General features: G+C 52.4%; 2 protein-coding genes across 13 annotated transcripts; one reads left to right on the top strand and one right to left on the bottom strand.

Annotated features, from left to right (window-relative positions):
• Positions 1–1,822: 1,822 nt before the first annotated feature.
• Positions 1,823–6,255, top strand: Tmub2 (transmembrane and ubiquitin like domain containing 2). 3 transcript variants are annotated; one of them, XM_021642744.2, is made up of 4 exons: positions 1,831–1,981; positions 2,528–2,581; positions 4,302–4,865; positions 5,097–6,255. In XM_021642744.2, exons 2-4 carry the CDS (start codon positions 2,547–2,549, stop codon positions 5,458–5,460), a joined length of 963 nt encoding a protein of 320 aa, XP_021498419.1. In that variant the 5' UTR covers positions 1,831–1,981; positions 2,528–2,546; the 3' UTR covers positions 5,461–6,255. The 3 variants fall into 3 exon arrangements, with proteins under 3 accessions (XP_021498420.1, XP_021498419.1, XP_021498418.1); XM_021642745.2 differs by lacking the exon at positions 2,528–2,581 and having other exon boundaries at positions 1,823–1,981; XM_021642743.2 differs by having other exon boundaries at positions 1,836–2,581.
• Positions 6,256–6,324: 69 nt separating this feature from the next.
• Atxn7l3 (ataxin 7 like 3) lies at positions 6,325–13,865 on the bottom strand. Of its 10 annotated transcripts, none has more exons than XM_021642737.2 (13): positions 13,388–13,865; positions 11,942–12,052; positions 11,516–11,648; positions 11,133–11,304; positions 10,923–11,020; positions 10,719–10,741; positions 10,347–10,413; positions 10,123–10,208; positions 9,752–9,820; positions 9,485–9,528; positions 9,180–9,251; positions 8,945–9,102; positions 6,325–8,847 (listed from the first exon to the last, which is right to left on the bottom strand). In XM_021642737.2, the coding sequence occupies exons 2-13, from the start codon at positions 11,990–11,992 to the stop codon at positions 8,699–8,701; spliced, it is 1,122 nt and encodes a 373-aa protein (XP_021498412.1). In that variant the 5' UTR covers positions 11,993–12,052; positions 13,388–13,865; the 3' UTR covers positions 6,325–8,698. The 10 variants fall into 10 exon arrangements, with proteins under 10 accessions (XP_021498412.1, XP_021498416.1, XP_060242618.1 ...); XM_021642741.2 differs by having other exon boundaries at positions 10,123–10,151; positions 13,388–13,863; XM_060386635.1 differs by having other exon boundaries at positions 10,347–10,392; positions 13,388–13,863.
• Positions 13,866–21,293: the final 7,428 nt, after the last annotated feature.

Raw genomic sequence — 21,293 nt, 5'->3', positions numbered from 1 at the left:
TATTCCGGAGCCTAAGTCAGACACATACAAAGTTTAAGGCCTTCCTGAGCCCGAGAGAATTCAAGGGCAACTTCATGAGATCCTGACTCAACAAACAAACAAACAAAAACAGAAGAAGGAAGGAGAACAAAGTGGTTGATGCCTGGGAGTCTGAGAGAGGAGGGTCAAAAGTTCTAGGTCAGCCTGGGCTACTTGGAGATCTGTCTCAAAAAAATAAATAAAAACACGTAAGTCCTGAAATTCAATAGTTTAAGAAGGACAAGGGTCACATCTACAATGTCATGAGAAATGACTAAGGAGGGGCCAGTGAGACGGTGTAGGGGGCACCTGCCACAGGCTGATGACGTGAGTTCCATTCCTGGGACCCACGTGGTAGAAGCAGAGAGTCAAGTCCCACAGTTGTCCTGTAAGCTCCATTTCTGGACTCTAGTGCACACACCCACATATACACCAGTCAATAGATAAAATGTGATACATTAAAACAAAACAAACAACCAAGACAGTAGGATCCATCAGAACACCAAGTCAATCCATGCTGTTGCCTGCCTGTAATTCTGGGAGGCAGAGCTGGGAAGAGCGGAAGTCCCAGGTCATCCACTACGGCAGTCCTCGACCCCCCTAACCCTGCGATCCTTTAATACAGTTCCTCATGTTGTGGTGACCCCCAACCATAACCATTATTTTTGTTGCTATTTCATAACTGATGAATCCTGATGTAAATACCTGATGTGTGATCTCTGTGAAAGGGTTGTTAGGCCCAGAGATTGAGGACCACTGCTCTACTACATAGGGAATTAACAGACAAAAATAAGAAAAACTAATCCAGGATGATAGACTTGGAGAGAGGTTAAGGGCGCTTGCCGTTCTTTCCAGAACACCCGAGTTTTCTTCCTAGCACCCAAGACTGATGATTTACAACCTCTCGCAACCCTAGCTCCTGGGGATCCGATGCCCTCTTCCGGCCTCTGCAAGCACCTACACACACGGCATACACATACAAACACCACATAAATAAGTAAAAGCCAAAAAAATCATTTTCTAAGAAGGTACTGAATCTGTGTCTCTCTAAAATGCCTTCCTGCTTTATTTGTCAAAGCTATATGGGGCAGCAGTCTTCCAGTACTTAAGACTGTAATGGGGGGGGGGGGGGCTGGAGAGATGGCTCTGCAGATAAGCGCAGTCCCCTCCTGCAAGGTCCTGAATTTAATTCCCAGCAGCCACACGGTGGCTCACAACCATCTATACTGGAATCTGCTGCCCTGTTCTGGCATGAAGACGCACGCGCAGATACAACACTCGTACATGAAATAAATGAAATCTTTAAAAAAAAGAAAAAACAAAAGTTGTCTTCTTGCCTGTCTCCTCGAGTAACAACTTTCTTAGAAGTCAGAAATACCAGACCTTATGACACTCAACATTGGAGCCTGGTGCACACTGGCGGAGCTGTAATAAATCCCATTAGTCCGGAGTTCAGGAGCGAGGCCAGAAAAAAAAAACAACAACACAAAAACACGGGGTAAAGAGGGAAACTCAGCGGCGGTTGACCAGCGCAGCCTGCTAGGCCAGTCTTGTAAGCACAAGACCACGCCCCTTCCACAAGCGCCTCCTCCGGCCGCTTGCTCCTCTTTTGGCCCCGCCTCTGACCTCTGGACGGCCTGGGGTCACGCCCAGTGGGCGTGGCCTTACCGCCGGAGGTCCGAAATCCCGCCAACAGTGACTCCGCCCCTCCTGCCATGGCGCAACCGGGCCCTTTTAGTTAATGACTACTTTATGTCAGTCCGCCTTACGTACCTTTGCGTCATCAGTGCAAGGTGGGGAGGCGGGACTTCCGGTTCCGGACGCTAACAGCTTCCGAGAAAAGCCGGAAGAGCTCTGACCCTGGACAGAATCCTGAGTTGCCAGCCCCTCCCCCGGCCCCTACGGAAAGACGAGTACAAAGACTGTCCTGGCGAAGTTAAAACATTTATCCTGGCTTTGTCAGGTGAGGCTCTCCTTCCCTATCCAGGCACAGCACCAACCTAAACCCCCTTTAATTTCCCAGGACTCTCCGCGTCCTCAAGCCCCGCCCCCAGCTCTTCTGCCCCGCCCCGAAGTTTGAGGGGTGTGGATGGTTTGTGACCCCCCTCACCTGGCCGTAACCATCAGCCCGGGAGAGCCGGGCTTGGGCACTGCGGCCGAAACCTGGAGGCCCTTCGTCTCGGGGCGGAGGGGGGCTCATGGACTCTACTGACACGGGAATAGGACCTCAGACGCAGAACCTCAGAAAAAGGCACGGTCGGGGACGACTCCCCACTGCGCGGTCAGGGTAGTCCACAGCGGACGAGAAAGCTGAGGCCTTTGAACAGGCAGACACGGGGGTCCTAGCTGGCTCCCGCCCACGCAGTTCCTTGTGTCCTCTGTTTCCATCTGTCTTCGCCACAGTTTGTGTGTGTGTCTGTGTCTAAATCACAGTTCGTGACATTAACCTTAGCATCAGGGGTTAGTTGTGGGAGTAAGACATAATTGCTATCATTTGTTTATCGAACAGTGTTAATTATTTTGCTTCGATGATTTCACGTCATCTTCAAAACAACCTTATGAGGTAGGTAAACCATTTTAATCCTCACTTTACTGATCAGAAAGCTGAGGCTTTGAGAAAGTTGTTGGAAGTTACATGGCTGGAAGAGGGGCTAGACTGCCATCCTTAATTGTTTCCCAGACTCCAGGGCCGGTCTGTTAATTAAGGCCGTGGAAACTCCTCGACTGTAGGTGTGTTCCACAAATGTTCTTTGAGCAGCTACTGTGGCTTCATACAAAGAGAACTACCCTTGATTCTTATCTTCCAGGGGCCAATGGAGAGATGGACAGGTTATAAGTGTAATGACGTTTTATGGGTGCTGTGAGAATAGTCTGGTAATGATAATCACCAGATGGATTTGCCCAGGGACAGCTGTGAAAGTAGATTCTCCGAGGAAAAGAGAAAGTACTCCAAGGAATATGCAGAGAGCCTCCATGATTTTCTCAGAAACTGCAGAGAGGGAGAGCCTTTACAGCACAAGACAGACTAAAATAAAGATTGTGGGAACTATTGGGAAATTTTTCCAAATAATTTCTACTTGGGAAATGGTTTTTTTTTTTTTAAGGTATTTCATGTAGTCTAGGCTGGCCCTGAACCCCTGAATCCTACTGCCTTTATTTCCCAAGTTCTGAGATAACTGGAGTATATGTTGGAGCAGTGATTTTGCAGTTTGAGTCAACCATGGAGACCAAAGAGGGTAATGTTCTGGTGTCTATCCCATGTGGCTCCTCAGAACTTGCCAGAACAGTTTCATAAGAGACAAATGTGTCTGCTGATAGTCCCAATACATTTATCTATTTGAAATGATCTCATTCTGTCCTTGATAGATCAAAATATGTTTATTTTGGATCTTGGGCATGAATGGATGTGTGGCCATGAATGAAATGTAATCAAATGAGAATCTGGTAAGGATGGCTACATAGTACCTATGAAGGAGTCTTTTTTTTTTTTTTTAAGTTAGTTAATTAATTAATTTGCTTTCTGAAGATTGGGTTTCTCTGTGTAGCCCTGGCTGTCCTGGAACTCACTCTGTAGACCAGGCTGGCCTCAAATTCATGGAGATCTGCCTGTGTGCCTCTGCCTCTGCCTCCCAAGTGCTGAGATTAAAGGCAGGCAACACCACTGCCTGGCTGAAGGAAGCTCTTTATTCTCTGAAGCTACCATTGAGGCTGCTGGGGAGAGGGGAGAACATATGTGTTTGACCATGTGTTAGAAATCCTAGAGAAACTCCAGGCCTAAAGAAGCAAATGTAAGCTGGGCAGTGGTTGCACATGCCTTTAATCCAAGCTCTCAGGAGGCAGGGATAAGTGGCTCTCTGAGGTTGAAGCTAGTCTGGTGTACAGAATAGGTAGTTCCAAGACAGCCATGGCTATACAGAGAAATCCTGTGAAAAGAAGAGAAGAAACAAATGTTCTTTCTCCATTATCCTCCAGATAAATAAACAAATAAATAAACAAATAAGCTTGTCAGCAGCTGGTGACAAGCTTATGAGGCTTTTCTTGTGACCCGTGCTGCTTATGGGCATAGAATCTGAAAGCTTCGTAATAGAGGTTTCATAATAGAGGCCAAGGGTAAGTCCTTAGCTTGAGATCGAGGGTCTGCTGTAGTCAGGGAGGTTGGCTGTCCTTCCTACACAACACCAAACTCCCATCTTTTCTTTTCCCAGCCTGACTCAGAACTTAAACTAGAAACTTGGTTATAACCTTTCAGGCTCTGCTGATGCTGTCCCCCTTTGTTCCTGCAGTGTGGACCCGGTCAGCAGCCAGGCCATGGAGCTCTCTGATGTCACCCTCATTGAGGGTGTGGGTAATGAGGTGATGGTGGTGGCAGGTGTGGTGGTGCTGACTCTAGCCTTGGTCCTAGCCTGGCTCTCCACCTACGTAGCAGACAGCAGTAACAACCAACTGCTGGGCACCATTGTGTCGGCAGGCGACACGTCTGTTCTCCACCTGGGGCACGTGGACCAGCTGGTAAGCCAAGGCACTCCAGAGCCAACTGAACTCCCCCATCCGTCAGAGCATAGCGATGAGAAGGCTGAAGAGACCAGTGACAGCGGGGGAGATGCCACCGGGGAACCTGGAGCCAGGGGAGAGATGGAGCCCAGCCTTGAGCATCTCCTGGACATCCAAGGCCTGCCCAAAAGACAAGCCAGCCTAGAGAGCGGCCGTCCAGAAGCTCCACTAGGATTAGATGACAGCACCTGCCTCTCTCCCAGCACAAGCCTCATCAATGTTCGCCTCAAGTTCCTCAATGACACCGAGGAGCTAGCTGTAGCCAGGCCAGAGGACACTGTGGGTACCCTAAAAAGGTGAGTAGCAGGCTGGGAAGAAGGCAGTTGCTCATGACTCTTGCCTTAGCCATTGGTTTCCCTAAAGGAGTGGGTGCAGATTTGTGAGCAATAGAGGAATTTCAAGGGCTGGCCTCTGCTAAGGGGAAATGGAAGACTTCCATAGCCCGTCACATTCTCCATGCCCTACTTTTCCTGGTCCAGGCTTTTGTATCTTTATTCTTTATCCAGTCTTTCCTTTCATCCTTCTAGCAAATACTTCCCTGGACAAGAGAGCCAGATGAAACTGATCTACCAGGGCCGGCTGCTGCAGGACCCGGCACGCACGCTGAGCTCCCTGAACATTACCAACAACTGTGTGATTCACTGCCACCGCTCACCCCCAGGAGCAGCTGCTTCTGGCCCCTCAGCCTCTTTGACCCCCTCAAGCACTGAGCCATCCAGCCTTGGTGTCAATGTGGGCAGCCTTATGGTGCCTGTGTTTGTGGTGCTCTTGGGTGTGGTCTGGTACTTCCGCATCAATTACCGCCAGTTCTTCACAGCACCTGCCACTGTCTCCTTGGTGGGCGTCACGGTCTTCTTCAGCTTCCTAGTATTTGGGATGTATGGAAGATAAGGGCATTGGGAGACAAAGGCACGGTCTTCCTCCATCACAGCCTCCCCCCTTTCCTGGCCAGAGCTGGGCCCAAGGACCTGGGAGGGAGGGATATGGTGGGTACCCTGTTCATAGGCCCCAAGAGGCAGGTATGTGGCCTCCCTTTATGTCCACAGGGTACAGATATCTCTGCAAGCACAACTCAGGTAGAAACAAGGATATCATCTCCCTTCTTTTGGATTCCCAAGGTTCAAAGGCCAAGCTCGGTGAGAAGCCTGGACCCTAGGCCTTCCCTCCTGGCTGCGGCCCTAGCCCTTTCCCGGTGTCTTGCATGTCTGCTCCCTAGACCCCAGGGTTGCTGCCAGGGCAGCCCAGCATGGCCTTAGTGTACCCCTGTAGGGAACCTGAAGCACCTTCCACTCCTTAGATGAGTGGATCTTTTGAAACTTAAATTCACAGGCAGGGGTGAAGACTGCCAACTCTCCCTATAGCACCCAGCTACCACCTCCTCCCTGTGCCCCTTGTAGCAGGAATAGGAAATTTTGCTTTCTTTCAAAGCACTTTGCTTGCCCTTCTTTTTCTAATAGCCTTGTATAGAGCTTAGTCAGGAAGGAGACTGGGGCAGAAGGCCAAGCCCCCAGCATTGAGAGACCAAGCCGCAGCTGCCGCTAACCTAGGCCCAAGACTGCAAAAGAGCACTGGCTCTAATCCAGTGCCCTGCTCAGTTCCAAGGACGAACTCTGGGTATAGACTACCCTACCCTAGGCCCTTAGATGGCCAGTCATTATGAGCAAATAAACTCCCATTTTGTGGCAATGGAGCCTCTTTGTGCCTGCTCTGCCCTTCCTCAGCAACATGGTAATAATGAGGGTGAGTAGGCCAGGCTACCAACGGGAGATGCAGTTTATTTACACCAGCAGCCATGGGGGCAGAGGGGAATACACAGCGTTTACAAAGTTAGCTACCTGTACAGGATGGATTACATATGCAAAAATAAAAATCTCAAGACCACAGGACAGCGTGAGCCCCACCCCCCTCCCCCAATGACCCCAGCATGCGGTAATGCCAGGCGGGTGGCCCCTGGGCATGCGGGGGGGAGTGATGCATGGAAGGAAAAGCCACCGGCCATGGAAATTAGTACAGAACCCCCCCACACACATTCAGACACATGATAGGATACAGGGTGGACGACACCTAGCCAGGGTGGGGAGGATGGGAATTGAAACCCACACAGCCTGCTGTTAAGAGGGAGGGAGTGGGGAGTTCCTAGCCCCTGTTCAACTACACAGTAGGGAGGGCATACTCCCCAGAAGGAAAGGGTTTGTTCCCTCAGGGTCCCTGCTGGACCAAGCCCATCTCTTACCCAGCCTGGGCAGGGGGCTCTGCCCTGAGGGTGAGCCAAGGAACAACGGGGGACATTTTGTGGACAAACCAGTTTCCAAACTATTCCCTCCAACCAGAGGGAAAGGGAGAGGTGGGAGAGCAGAGAGTGAGTTGGCCTGAGCTGCAGCTACTTCTCGTAAGGGCTAGCGGCCTGGACCTGCTTCCCCTGACCTTCAGCAGGCTCCCAAGCCTGTGCTTGGGGTGGGGGTGGGGGGTGGCCCCAGAACCTTCTCTCCCCCTCAAGGGAGAAGGCTGTGGAGGGCCAAGGACAGAGAAGCCCAGGCTCCAGGATTTATTCTAACTCCTGCCAAAATTGGTTTGACTTTTTAAAAAAATAATCATAATGCTTGGGTTAAAAACCAAATTGTAACCAGCCATCAGCCACAATCAGAACCACCCCAGGGGGAGACTGAGGTTCCAGACAAGGTACTGCAACCCTAATTCTTTTGTTCCCTTAACCCAAATCAGTCCAACCAGTCCTGGGTACTAGCTACCTAGGACTCCTACCCAGGCTCCTCCTGGGAGGAGAGGGGACATGTAGAGCAAGTGCCAGAAAACTTGGCTCAGGGGTCAACCCCATCCCTGTCAGCCAGCTGTACTCCAGCCCACAGCCAGGTCCTCCAGCTCCAAGGCAAGATGGTACCCGCCTGGAGGTGGAACAGTACACGTAGGCCAGGTTGATGAGTGCCCTGGCATAGCAGTCCCACAGAGGGGGTAATAGCACTCCTTCCAACCTCGGCTGACAACCCAGGGCAGAGACTACCTCATCCCACCCTACTCCTAGCAAAGGGAGAGAGGCACAAGATTAGGGTTTTTCCTCAGAGCCCCAAACCACAAGTACAGAATAAATAACTTAAAAGCGGCAAGGGAAGGGGAGTAGGGCAGGCTTTAGAGGTGGGAGCACTGGAGGAGCCGAAGCTGGTCAAGGTGAAGGGGTGGCAAGCAGCAGCTGGGAACTCAGGCTGCCCCAGCAGGGCAGGGCGGGGGGAGGGGAAAGGGGGAACACGGGGCCACCCCAGGAGGGTGAGGCTGGGCCCCTTCCTGGGGCAGGGAATGAGGTAAGAAACATTTCAAATAAAGCAGCACCGTCCCTCTCACCTGGGCCGCTCCTCACAGCCCTGGGGCAGGGAGGGCAGGGGGCCACTCTGATACAGGCTCCCTCTTCCTACCCTCCCCTTCCCATTCCTTGAAGCTGTAGAGGCTGGAGGCCCTTTCCCGGCACCCAACAACAAAAGGACAGCTCCTGCTGCCAAGGAGGCCCATGGGGACTGAGGGAAAAGGGCTGCCTCTGTGAGGCAGTTCTAGATGCCCACCTCAGCAGACAGCACTGCGCCTGCCGACCCCGGGGACTGGGGACATCTGATAGGACTCTGCACACAGAGAGGACATACCAGCCCTGCCCCTCAGCTCCAAGCACCGGACCCATTCACATTGCTGAGGGCAGCCAGGGGAGGCCCCCCTCTGGGCTCAGCTTCCAATCCAAAGCCGCCTGGGTAGCCCCAATGCCCCTCGGCAGGGCTTAGTCCAGTTCCTGGGGTGGGGAGCAGGCAGGGCCCTGGCACAGTGCCCAGGTCAGGCCCCCAGCCTAGCTGGACATCCAGTAACTCACAGAATAAATAGGAAAACCGCCTCCCCACCAAACTTATGTCCAAGGCATAATATGTCCAGGTCTGAGTCCTGCACGCCGAGGGGTCATGCTTCATTGCAGAGGACCCTGACACCCCCCAGGGGCACATAACTGGACCCTCTGCCTGCCTGGCCCACCAAGCTTCCCAGGCCCAAACCCCCAGCAGCTGTCCGTATGCCAGGCTGTGCTGCCTGGGTGGGGGTCGGGAGAGAGGGCTCTCTCAGCCAAAGGCTATCCCTTGCACCCAAGTCAGTTGATGTCATCATAGATGCTGGGCGTTGGGGGAGCCGGTGGCTTTGGCTTCTTCTTTTTGTTGGAGCCCAAGCTGGAGGCAGTCCCTACCAAGCTCAGATGGGATTTCTTTTTCTTGGTTTTCCGTGATTCAGAGCTGTTGGTACCTGCAGAAAAGGAGGCACAGGGGATGAAAGTGGAGCTGTGGAGGGAGGTAGGGTGGCCCAGAGCCAAAAGCCCCTGAGATTAATTGGCATTGTATACCTAGACCCCATCCCTGATTTTCACTAGTCTTGGAGGAGCCTGAATCAGAAGGTGAGAGATCAGAAGAGCCGTCCCACTGAAGCCGGCTGATGAGGGCCTGGCTGTCAGTCATGTCAAAGCCATCGTTATCCAAGGAGCTCTCGACCTCCGGAAGGACGCTGGAAAGAGTCAGAGCAGCACGTTAGGGAAAGAGATCACCAGCCTGACCCACCACCCTTCTGAAAAGGTCACTTACGCTGAGGGCCCAAGGAAATAAATCCGTACGGTTCGCCTCTGTTCATCCGTGTGCTGCGGGCAGCGTAGTGACCTGGTGGGGACAGAATGATCAGACCCTGACAAGGCAGGGAAGGACTTCAGGAACTCAGGTGGAGCAGAAGCTGGAGGGACAGGGAAAGAGTCAGTGGTGAATCTCCAGATGGTGGCCTAAGTAAGTAAGGCCAGTTTGATGAAGGGAGGGTAAGGATGGGGGCCCATTGCTCAAATCCAGAGCTATTCCCAACCCATGCCCAAGATCGGCCCCTTTTTAGTTTCTGTGCTCACCTTGTGCACATCTTCTTGGTATGTTCAGAAATCACTCCACATTGCTGAAAGAGGAACATAGCTGAAAGGAAGGATAGGGGACCTACCCAGAACACTATATGCTCCCTCTACACCACACAGAAACCAGCCCCAGACCAGGTGGACCAGGAAGCATACTTTCAGAGAGAACTATGGCTCCTGCTGCTATGTCACCTGTCACCTTCAGGGTCCCGACATCTACCCATTGCTGAGCCCAAACCAAACTCCCTCCCTCTCCAAGTTACACACCGTGGTGAGCAGGCTCCGCAGCTCTTCCGGCCCCAGGGTCTCATAGCTGATCCCAGTTGAGTTGCTATACTGTGAGAGAACCAGAGGTACAAGTGAGAGAAGTTAAAAAAAAAGGAAGAAGAAGAAGAAGAAGGCAGGAAAGGGGTGGGGAATGTAAGTCGCCCTCATCCCTGCCTCCACGCAGTTTTCTAAGAGCCCTTCCAACCCACCTGCTTTTGGACAAGACGGGACCCACAAGGAACACGCACACCCAAGACTTCAACAGCTCTACAAGCACCTTTAGTTGTCAGCATCCTGACCTCACTTGTCCAAATCCCAGCCACCTCACAAGAGCAATGGGGAGAAGCATGGAAAGGGCGGCTTCTACTCACCTTAAAAGGATCAGAGTTGCTAAGTTCCCCTGAAGAAGAAAAAAGAAGGGGAAGGGTGTTTGATGCAGAGGTACAGACAGAGAACCCTGAAAATAACCAGAGAGGAAGTGGGGGTGACAGAAGGATCACAGGCCCTCCCTCACACTCCTACCCCCTCGCCTCCCCTCCACCCAAGGCCTGTAATAAGACAGCTGGCAATGACCTGTTGGTCTATCCCCACTTACCATTTTTGTGTTTTAAAGACTTGGATCTTCGAGGGGAATTAGGGTTCTGGAATGGGAGATACCATAGCTTTGGGGAAAGGGCAACGATAAGGGGGAGCCGAGAACCCAGGGAAGGAAAAAAGATTTGACAAAGAAACGGCCTCAAACTCATACTGTTTGTCCCCAGTAAGAGACCTATCTGCCTATATTCCCTTCCCCCACCCACCAGCAAAACCTCTGGAGCTCCCCTGCCCACCAGACGCCCTTATTCCCAAACCTAAAACGGCCCCCAGTGACCTCACACTTGAGTCAAAAGACCTGAGCATTCCCTGCCCAAAAGAGAGGGTATCTGTCCTTCACCCAGACTTCCCCCATGCTCGCCCCGGCTCTCACCTTGTCTGATTTTCTCTTCTTGGCTGGGGGACAACAGAACAAAGAATATGGTTACTTTTACATTCTCATTCTCAGAGCACTCACACGCTTTCAGAAACTGCATTCCTCCCCCATCATCGAGACAGTTTAAGGCAAATATATCCTCTACCCCTACTTTCCCGCCTCACCCCAGTTCCTCCCAGGCTTTCCCTGATCCCCAAATACCTTTCTTCTCTGAGCCATAGGACCAGTCATTGTCATTGATGTCATCATTATCTTCTTGGTCACTCTCAGACTTGTTCATATTGTTGCTATTGGCAATCCTGCCCAGAATTGAGAAGAGAAAGAGTCAGGGCACGTCTGCACGCTATTTTAGAGTGAAGCATGTGAGGACCAGGGACAGCTTCACCCGTGCTGGAAGGAAAAGGCCCTCACCGGCGGTTGGCGATTCGGCTGCTGTTCCGACCCATTCCCAGGCACTTCTCCAGGTGGGGGGCAAAGCGGGAGGCGGCAATGCTGCGGCTGCAATTGGGGCAAACACACTCCTTGCTCCTCCACTGGTTGAAGACCTGCCCAAAGATGTCCAAGCCAGGCTGGTCCACGATCTCTGGGGGCAGGAGAGGCGTGGCGGTCAGGGTGGGCTGGGCGCCCTCATCTCTTGTGCTCACCCACGGTCCCGGGCCCTCTTTAAGCTCACCCTTAACTAAGCTCACAGGACAGGGGCTCCAGGCTCTGCACCCAGGGTGGTTTCTAGAGAACCCTCTAAGTGCTCCCTGGGCTGAGCTGGGAGACCACTCTCCTTCCACCCTGAAGCTCACCAAAATCCTTCATGCTATCAGGATCCGTATCATCCAGGAAGAAGTAGCCACACTTGACAGCCCGGTGTACCTCAAAGCAGAATCCCAAACAAGAATCCTCGACCAGGTCCGCATATATCTCCTGAGCGATGGCCTGGGCCCCGGGAAAGAGTATCCATGGTCACAAGGGCAGCACGCCCTGGACTGAGCAACTCTCACTAACCAAATGTCTTGGCCCTGACCAAACATGATGCCTTCTCTGCCACTTTCCCCACCTTGCTTTTTTGAGTTCTTTCTTCCTCCCAGATCCCTGGACCTTTCCAGCTGGCCTTTCCCTCTAAGGAACAAGGCCGACTACCCAAATTCCTACTTTGGCATCGATGCCAGATATAGCAACGCAGAGACATCAAGAGAAAGAACCAGAGGCACACGTGGGGGAGCCCTCACCTCTAGTTTGCTGTTATCCAGGCCAGACAAAGACATTTCCTCCATTTTCATTTGTAAACTCTTGTGGAGACGGCGCTCTGACTGCTCATAGCACAGCGGGCGGCAACAGGGCTGCACACATGGAGGTGGGGGTGTTGGTGTAAGTCCAAGACACCTCCAAAGACTGCCACCTCCCCTCCCAACCTCCGAGCCCAGGGCTTAATCCTGGCATCGGAGTATCTCCCTCCCCAAGGCCCCGGATCACTAAGTCTGGATGGTCCTTCAGGGCCTGAATACCAGAGGTGGCCTAGTCCTTCCCAGGCCTAACCTCAGGCCCTGAACTATACTGCCAATCAGACTCTGGGTCTATAGGAGGCAGCAGCTCATCCCAGGTACCCAAAACTCAAACCCCTCTTTGATACCCATGGTGCAATGCAGCAGGGGGAGGAGAAGGAACTCTAAGGCCTCAAAGCAAACCCACAGGGTGTGGCAAAGAACTGCACAGACTCAAGACAACCCCCCTTTCTTTCCCTAAGGGCTCTAGGAGTCACCTCTGCTTTCCGCCAGGATGTCCACTTGGGGGGGTACTGCTACCAGAAGTAGGAATGGCCCTAAGACCCTACAACCTTCACCCCACTCTGTCTTCTCCTAAAATAAGCCTGCCACGGAACACAGCCCACAGAAGGCTACAGGCAAAGGGCATTTCCAGCCACCACGAACAGGAGCAGAGGAGAGCCCCGTGGTACGCACGCGAGGAGTGGGCACTCCCCTTACCTGTTCTTTCAGATCGCACCCTCCCTCCCTCAGGACCAGCCCGGAAGTCTCTCCAAGAGCCCCAAAGTCCAGAAATCCCCACCGTAGGATTCAGAAACAGCTCCCACAGTTCGGGGCCCCACTGAACGGTGGGTACGAGTTTAAGAAGCTGCCGGCCTCGAGTGGGGTGGGGACTGACAAATGAGCCGGGGGCACTGGGAAGGGTAGCAGGCCGTGCCGCGGCTCCTCTCCCGTCCTTGCGGTACTGCTGCTGCATCATACCGACTGGGGGGAGGAGAGCCGAGCCGACCAAGGCCGGCAGCGGGCCGGGACAAACCGACCCCCAGAGAGTAAAGCAGAGTGGGACGCGTCCCGACCCCTCTCCGTCGCCGCCTGTCCAGAACCTGGACCGGCCGGGGAGAGGAGTCCGGGAGGGTGTCTCTATTGTCCCGGGGGCTGGGGCCTGGCTCCCTAACAAAGGCCCCGCGCCCCCTCCCCGGCCGGCCCTGCCCCGCCCAAGGAGGACCCAGCCAGGGGGAAACCGGGGGGCCCCGGCCCGGCCGGGAAGCCGGGGAAAGCCGGGCGTTTCCGCGTCGGCCCGGGGGGAGGGGAAGGGGCGCTGACCCAGACCTGGGGGGAGGGGGCCCAAGCCCCGCCTTGAGCCCCGCCCCCCGCCCCCCGCAGGCCCCTCCCCCGTCCCCGTTCCGTACTCACCCCGCCCGGGGGGCCGCGCCGGGGCCCGGCGGCCTCTTAGGGCCGCGTCCTCCGGCGGCGGCGGCGGCGGCGGCTGCTTCGGAGCCCCATGTCCGTCGGTCCGTCCTCGCCTCTCCCCGGGGCCCGGGGCCCGGGGCCGGGGGGTCTGGCTGCCCCCCCGCCTCGCCGCCTCACCGGGCGGCCATGGCCCCTTCCCCTCCCTTCTCGTCCCGTCGCCGCCTCCTCCTCCTCACCTCACCCCGCCCGCGCGCAGTCCGCGCGCCGTCCGCGCGCCCCTCCCCCCGCCCCCCACTCCAGCCCGCCTCTCCCGGGCGGGGGGTGCGGCGCGAGCCCGGAGCGCGCGCGCGTGCCGCGACCGGAGGATGGATGGATGGAGCGAGCGAGGACGCGAGCGTGCGCGCGCGCGCCCCTGGCCCCCCTCCCTCGGCGCGGGCGCGAGGCCAGGCGCGAGCGCGCTCCAACCTCCTCCTCTTCCTCCTCCCGCCCCTCCTCAACACCCCGCCCTCGCCCTCCCTTCCTCTTCCTCCTTTCGCTTTCGCGCGCCCAGCGACTGCTCGCGCCTGCTAGAAGGGCCCGAGCGCGTGCGTCTGCCCCGCGGCCGCAGCTCGGCAGCATTTGCTCCAGGGGGCGGGGACCGGGAGGGGAGGAGGGGCGCCACGCCGCCGTCCAAAGTACCGGCGGACGGGAACTGGGGCGGGGAGGTGGGCGGGGCCCCCGTGGGCGAGCCCGGCCAATGGCGGCGTCGCCTCGGCCCGGGAGGACCAATAGGACGGGGGTGGGCGGGGCAGCGTTCAAGGTGAGGTGCGCGGTGCGCCGGGGGGCGGAGACTTGGTGCTGTCCCGGCCGGCTCGGGGGCGGAGGCAACGGGGTGGCGTCGAAAGAGAGCGCCGGCTCCCAGCCGAGCCTGGGACGCCTTCCGGCCCAGGCACCCCCGCCCTTCCCGCGGGGCTCCCCGCTCCGCTCCCCGACCGCTCCCCACTCTGACCCCGAGGCACGCAGTCACTTTGTGTGGGGAGGGTAGGCTTGAAGCGCGGCGCAGTTGGGCGCCCAGGGCGTAAGACCCTTAGGAGGAGCCGGTCTGCGTTCGTTCTCCGGGTTTCCGAGTGGGTCACTAGCCTCCCCAGGCCTCCGAATCGCCGGGAGCCGAGAGCAGCAGGTCCACGGCCGAGCGCGAGCTGCGCCCTTCTGAGCGGGCGCGCTCCCCGCCCTTATCCCAATTTAGATCCCACACCTGCTCGCCTTTCCTGCTTCCGGAGCCCACGCTGGACCCTCCGCCTCTCAGACAGCCTGCTTGGCACGGGCCAGCCTCTGCCTACACTGCACGCTGCGGCGCTGGGAGTGCCCCCATCCGCGTGCTCTCTCGCCTCTTTAGCTTCGGGAAGGAAAGGTCCTTTTCTCGGGCGCCGAAGGTGTTCAGATTTGCGCTCACCTTTAGGTGGCCCTGTCTGCTGCCCTGGGACTGTTGGGTGACAGCCCACTAGCTTCAGATAAAAAATTAAACTCTGAAATCACGTACTTTGAAAGCATCGTTGGCTCTTCAGGCTTCAGCAAACATCTGTGGACGTCGGTTAAAACCGCACACTAGTGTGAGCTTAACTCGGTAGACTGGGCAAGAGAGAGCTTAGGTCTTAGTTTCTTCCATTGCCAAAGGGCGTAATGCTAGAACCCATCTCATCGTGATGACTAACAAGTAGGTTTATGCGCCACATCTTTTATCCTTTATTAAGGAGGCAGAGGCGGGAGGGTCTGTAAGTTGAGGCCAGCCTGGTCTACAATAAATTCTTCCAGGGCTACATAGTGAGACCCTGTCTCAGCAGCAAAACAGAAGCTAACATGGAAGTCAGTGTGTAACAGACTCTTGGTTAATATTTTTGATTTTGTTTTTGTTTCTCTGTCTGTCCTGGAACTTGCTGTGTGGACTAGGCTCTTCTCGAAAGGAGATTCAACTGCCTCTGCCTCCTGAGCGCTGAGATTACAGTACTATGCTGTCATACCAATTAATTGTTTCTCTTTTAAACTGAGGAGACGGCTGGCTGTGGGTGTTAGGGACTAAACAATTTGCCCTTTCAGTTGTGAGCCTAGTCTTTAAAGGCTGAGCCCTCTGTCCAGCACTAGCTGTTATTTCTTTCTTTTTTTTTCCTTCTATTTTAAATGATTCTTTGTACAAAGTGTCATTACAAACTTAACAACATTGTTTATAAATGTTACTTTTTTTTTTTCTTTCCCCGAGACAGGGTTTCTCTGTATAGCCTTGGCTGTCTTGGACTTGCTTGGTAAATGAAGCAGTTCTCGAACTCACAGCGATTGGCCTGCCTCTGCCTCCCGAGTGCTGGGATTATAGGCATGTGCCACCGTGCCTGGCTTATAAATGTTGTTCTTAACAGCACAGTCCAGATGCTGAGTGACATAGGAAAATTGTGCTTCCCCAGGAAGTTCACAGTCTCCTTGGGGTAGGAAGACATAAAGGAAAATCATTGAAAATTCGTGTGTTAAAACAGGAAAGAGATTTACAGTGTTCAGAGGTGGGCAGGAGAAGACATTAAGGATGTCAGAGAATTGTCAGGAAAGGCCATGGTGGAACTCAGCAGTCCAATGGTCAATTTCAGAATCAGATTGGACACCAGCACTGAAGAAGAATATAGCCAGGTGTGACGCATGCCTTTTGTCCCAGCGCCACGAGACAGAGACAGGGCGATCTCTGAGTTGGAAGTCAGCCTGGTCTGAGTGACTTCCTGTCTCACTACAGAGTGGGATTCTGTCTCAGAAAGAAAAGAGAGAGAGAGAGAGAGAAAGAAAGAGAGAGAGAGAGAAAGAAAGAAAGAAAGAAAGAAAGAAAGAAAGAAAGAAAGAAAAAGAGAAAGAAAGAAAAAAGGCATGTTGGCACACATCTGTGATCCCAGCACTGGGGGGAGACAGAGGCAGGTGGATGGATATCTCTGTGAGTTTGAAGCCAGCCTGGCCTACAAAGTGAGTCCAGGAAGCCAAGATTACACACAGAGAGACCTGTCTGAAAAAGAAAAAGAAAAAAAAAAAGAGAGAGAGATGGGGCTGGAGAGATGGCTCAGCCGTTAAGAACGCTGTCTGCTTTTTCAGAGGTCCTGAGTTCAATTCCCAGCAACCACACGGTGGCTCACAACTATCTGTATCCTCTACTGCCTCTTCACTTGCAAATGGAACATTCCTATACATAAAGTTAAATAAATAAAATCTTCTAAAAAAAGAGAGAAAGAAAGAAGAAAGACTATGTATCAAGATAAGGATGGCAGTCGGCAACGGACACGAGCTGACTAGATCCAACAGGTCTTAGTATAGGCTGAGGAGTTTGTGGGTTTGAGCCACACAGCCAGAGCTGTGGGCATCACCAGGCCAGACTTGTGTGTATACATCACTGTATTCCGGAGTGTAGCTGACTGAGTTGTATGGGGTGAAGGAGAGGGAGAGCCTGAAAACATCTTAAAGACAGAAAACTTGCCGGATGATAAATCTGGTTTCAGAGAAACTAGGACCACTGTGGGACCAAATAGTGGAGACCAACTTGATAGTTCAACTTGGATACGGAGCAAAGATGTGAGCCAGGCTTTCGGGAGTGGCCAGAGCTTGACTAGGAGACTGCACCCATTTCAAGATTCTTCCTAATGATACTGTTTGCTTCTCCTTATCAAAATAGTGTCCTAAAAATCCTTGCCTGGAAGCATTTGCACATTCAGAAGAACCCTTCTGGCTCCTCCCTGTTCCTCAGACTGTTTCCTCATATCCCTGCCTGTGGCCATCCTCATTCCAACCTACTGTGTAATGGACCATCCCATTCACCCAGCACTTGACCATGGCTGCTGTATGGGGGTGATCTTTGGCCGAATGCCCTGGTTCCGTATGAGTTCATAAGTACTAAGTCCTGAGCTGATTTCTGGCGGTTTGTGAGGCCTTGGGGTTACAGTAAGGAACAAAGCCTGGCACAGAAGAGAAAAGTGTGAGGAAGTCATCCAGGCTGTGGAAGAAACAAAGCAAAGGGTATAAAGAAGCACCTCCCCACCCCACCCCGCCCTGAGAAAAACTTTTTTTTTTTTTTTTGCTTGCTAGAATGTCTGCACACTACCTGCATGCAGTGCCTGAAAAGTCCAGAAGAGGGCGTTGGAGCCTCTAGAATTGGAGTCACAGACAGTTGTGAGCTGCCTTGTAGGTGCTGGGCCTCGAACCTCGGGTCTCTGGAAGAGCAGACAGTGATCATTAACAGCTGAGCCATCTCTCATCTCTCCAGACCCCCAGACAGTTTTTGTTTTGTTTTTAATTGTTCTTTGAGACAAGGTCTCTTTATGTAGGCTAGCCTTGAACTCACAGAGACTACACGCCTCTACCTCCAAAGTGCTGTGCGATTAAAGGTATATAGCACCACTCTCAGTCTTGAAAGACTGTTCAGGTGGTGGTGCACGCCTTTAATCCCAGCACTCAGGAGGCAGAAACAGGTGGATCTGTGAGTTTATAGGTCAGCCCGGTCTCCAGAGCTTGCTTTAGGGCTACGCCGAGAAACCTTGTCTAGAAAAACCAAATAAAACTAAATAAATAAATAAATGATGTCCCAAGTCACTAGGCAAAGAGGTGAAGATTACTCTAGGCGGAGAGGCTGGGGAGATAGCTACGGTGGTGAAGGGCTTGTCTAAGCAGGAGGACCTCGGTTTAATTTCTGGAACTTAAAAAACTTAATTCCAGAGCTGGGAAGGTGAAAGCAGATGGGTCACTGGTTCACTGGTCAGCCAGCCAGACAAGACAACTTCTGAAGCAGAGATTCTCGAGGAAAGTAGGCAACGTCTGAAGAACTGAACTTTTTCTTGAACTTAGTGCTCTACTTATTATATATTCTAGGCAGAAGGAAGAGCACTGCACGTTTGATGCTTAGAGGGCTGGTGTGGCTGGAGCTGGGGCAGAGAGGCCAGCAGAACCATCAGGCCTGCCCTTGCCCCAGGGGCCTGTGGTCTACACTTCAGTCCCTTACTCATCACCTATTTTCTTGGATGTCAAATTTATTCAAGGGCTATTTAGATGCTGGATTACTGTAATGAACAAGCAAGGTAAGTGTCTTCAAATCCACAAGCGAGGAGATGCAAGCCTCTAGAGAGGGTGGTTGTCTGTGAGATGACATTTGAGCTGAAACCTGGAAAATGAGAAAATCAGTCTTATAGGTTGTTGGGGGAACAGAATTCCAGGCAGAGAGCAAGAAGGGCAAAGAAGCTGGGTGGGGCACGCTTTAATCCCATGCTTTAATCTGGGAGGCAGAGGCTGGCAAACCTCTGAGATCGAGGCCAGCCTGGTCTACAAAGGAAGTTCCAGGACAGCCAGGGCTACAGAAAGGAACCATCTCAATGAAAATAAAGCATACCAACAGTGGTAATCCCAGCACTCAGGAGGCAGAGGTAAGTGGATCTGTGAATTCAAGGCTAGCCTGGTCTACAAAGTGAAACCCTGTCTCACAAACAAACAAAACCCTTGTGGTACACACACTTAAACTGCAGAAGAGAGAGCACATGGTTGGATCATTGTGAGGGATTAGAAAAATGTGGTAAAAAGAGACAGAAATATATATTATATATCACATTGATATGTATCTGATTTTTTTTTTTTTTTGAGACAGGATCTTCTTTAGCTTCAAACTGACTATACAGCCAAGGATGATCTTGAATCTTGAAGTCCTGATCTTCACGCCTCTACCTCTCAAGTGTTGAGATTACAGTGAGTTTTAAGTAAAGGAGTCATCACAATTCTTGTTTGTTTGTTTGTTTGTTTTAGAGTGAAGTTCTCTCTGTGTATCCCAGACTGGCCTAGAATGTGTATGCTTCAGCATCAGCCTTCTGGGAGTTGGGGGGGAAATGCCATAATGGGAGAAAAAGAAAAGAAAAGAAAAGAAAAGAAAAGAAAAGAAAAGAAAAGAAAAGAAAAGAAAAGAAAAGAAAAAAACAAACCCACACACTGACTGTTGGGATTACAGGTACATGGCACCACACCCAGTTTTTGTTTTTGTTGTTTTTTTGTTGTGTACGGTTGTTTTAGATTACTTGTTTATTTTTGAGACAGGGTCTGTGTAGCCCTAGATGGCCTGAAACGTACTATGGTGCTCAGGATGGCTTCAAACTTGTGGTAATTCCCCTGCCTCAGCTGACCAAGTCCTGAGATTTCAGGTACATGCCACCACACTCAGCTTGTCCATTCTCTCTCTTTCTTTTTTCCTTCCTTGCAACTAGGTCTCTCTATTACCTGACTGGTCTTGAACTTCTGTAATAGTGACCCTTGTAAGCAGTCGGGACCACAGGTAGGCTCCACCTCAGATTCATGTTTGCTTTTTTGAGACAGGGTCTTGCTCTAGATGCCACTGGGCTGAAACTCAGTAGATATCCCAGGCTAGCCTCAAACCCCAGGCAATCTTCCCTACCCAGCCTCGTGAGTACTGGGATTACAATGATGGAGCACCCCATTCCACCCAGTTCTTTAAGACCATTTTGCCTGCTGCATGCAGAATGTATTATGAGGAGCAAGACTGAACAAGACCTATTCGAGGTCTTTCCAGAGAGGGGACACTGGTGATGGCTTTAAAATGATTTAAATGTCCCTGTGGCGAAGGAAGACAGGTTTGAGAGGGTTTTAGGAAGGGAAATAGACAGGTCTAGGTGATAGGTTAAACACGGAAGCAAAACAGGGACTGAGAATTTAAAGCCACCTCCCTGACTTCAGGCTGGGTAGTTGTTTGTCTACACATCTGTACAAGGATCAGATCTTACATGATTACATGATTTTATGCTACTGTCACAGAGTACTGCAGACTGGGTAACGTATAAACCACAGAAGCATAGCTTTCACACCTCTCATCAACATGACGGGACCGTGAATGAACAAGAACATACTGGGCAGGGAGCAGGGATGTGGCCAAAATCACCCTTGTCATCAGGTTCCCAACTCCCATCCATTTCTGAGAAATGGACTCTTGCAATCCTATCATCTCTCAAAGGTCACTTCATGGGGCTGATGAGATGGCAGATAAAGGTACCTGCCACCAAACATGCTTTAACTTTGATCCTGGAGACCCCACACAGTAGGAAAAGAATTGACTCCAGCAAGTTGTTCTCTGGACGGACACACACACACACACACACACAATGCAATCATAAAAAGTCCCTTTACTACCATTATCGTACTTGGGTTTCACCTTGAGTTTGGAGATGCTCAAGTTGTAGGACACAGTGCCTGGGGACGCCACCTTTGATTTGGGTTGAATGTCTTGTGTGGCACAGGCATGTGCCACCATGCCTGGTTGGATACCACCTTTGAAAATAACTCCCTATGGGTGAAAACTAGAGGTTCAGAGGAGAAACAGGAATATCCAGGAAGGGATGACTTAGACAGGGCCAGAGTCAGCCCTCACTAGTGGTACAGGAGCAAGTACACCCTGGAGTAATGACAGGGAAGCTAATGCCTGAAAAATAGACTCTGGGGAATGACTTTTGAAATGTGGATAGGAATGTGGGTAGGAATTAAAGCGTGCAATGGCATCAATGGGGAGCTTTCTTCGTAGAGATCCATACCTTTCAATGTGTCACCTTGTCCGGAAACCTAGCCAAAGCGTGTGCGGGGAAGGCAGGTCTTAATCCGGAGAGCAAGTCCTCAGGTCCTAGCAGCTTCCCGTCAGAATTCTGGGTGGAGTCACAGCTAAGCCTGGCTCTCCCTAAGCCATACCGCTTGCGTGGCCTGTACAAACTTTTCACCCCAGTGGTGAGCCACCTCCTTTCCTTAAGCAATGCCCTCTAGGCGGAAAGTAGATACTCTCCAACTTTCCAAACCCAGGTAAACAGGCTGAATTGGGGAACAAGGCAAAGAAGGCAGGTTATTTGTAGAATCTTCAGGAAAACAGGAAAATGGCTGCAGA

Source organism: Meriones unguiculatus, chromosome 7 (genome assembly GCF_030254825.1).
Source record: "Meriones unguiculatus strain TT.TT164.6M chromosome 7, Bangor_MerUng_6.1, whole genome shotgun sequence".
Classification (NCBI taxonomy): domain Eukaryota; kingdom Metazoa; phylum Chordata; class Mammalia; order Rodentia; family Muridae; genus Meriones; species Meriones unguiculatus.
This window is presented reverse-complemented; position numbering and strand designations above follow the sequence as displayed.

Bases quoted from the DNA above. Each gene is read 5' to 3' on its own strand.
- Tmub2 (XM_021642744.2), top strand. From the start codon at position 2,547: ATGATTTCACGTCATCTTCAAAACAACCTTATGAG. The intron at 2,582-4,301 runs GTAGGTAAACCA...TTGTTCCTGCAG, and splicing joins CTTCAAAACAACCTTATGAG to TGTGGACCCGGTCAGCAGCC. The intron at 4,866-5,096 runs GTGAGTAGCAGG...TCATCCTTCTAG, and splicing joins ACTGTGGGTACCCTAAAAAG to CAAATACTTCCCTGGACAAG.
- Atxn7l3 (XM_021642737.2), bottom strand. From the start codon at position 11,992: ATGAAAATGGAGGAAATGTCTTTGTCTGGCCTGGATAACAGCAAACTA. The intron at 11,305-11,515 runs GTGAGCTTCAGG...TCCTGCCCCCAG, and splicing joins TGATAGCATGAAGGATTTTG to AGATCGTGGACCAGCCTGGC. The intron at 10,414-10,718 runs GTGAGAGCCGGG...CTTTCCCCAAAG, and splicing joins AGAAGAGAAAATCAGACAAG to CTATGGTATCTCCCATTCCA.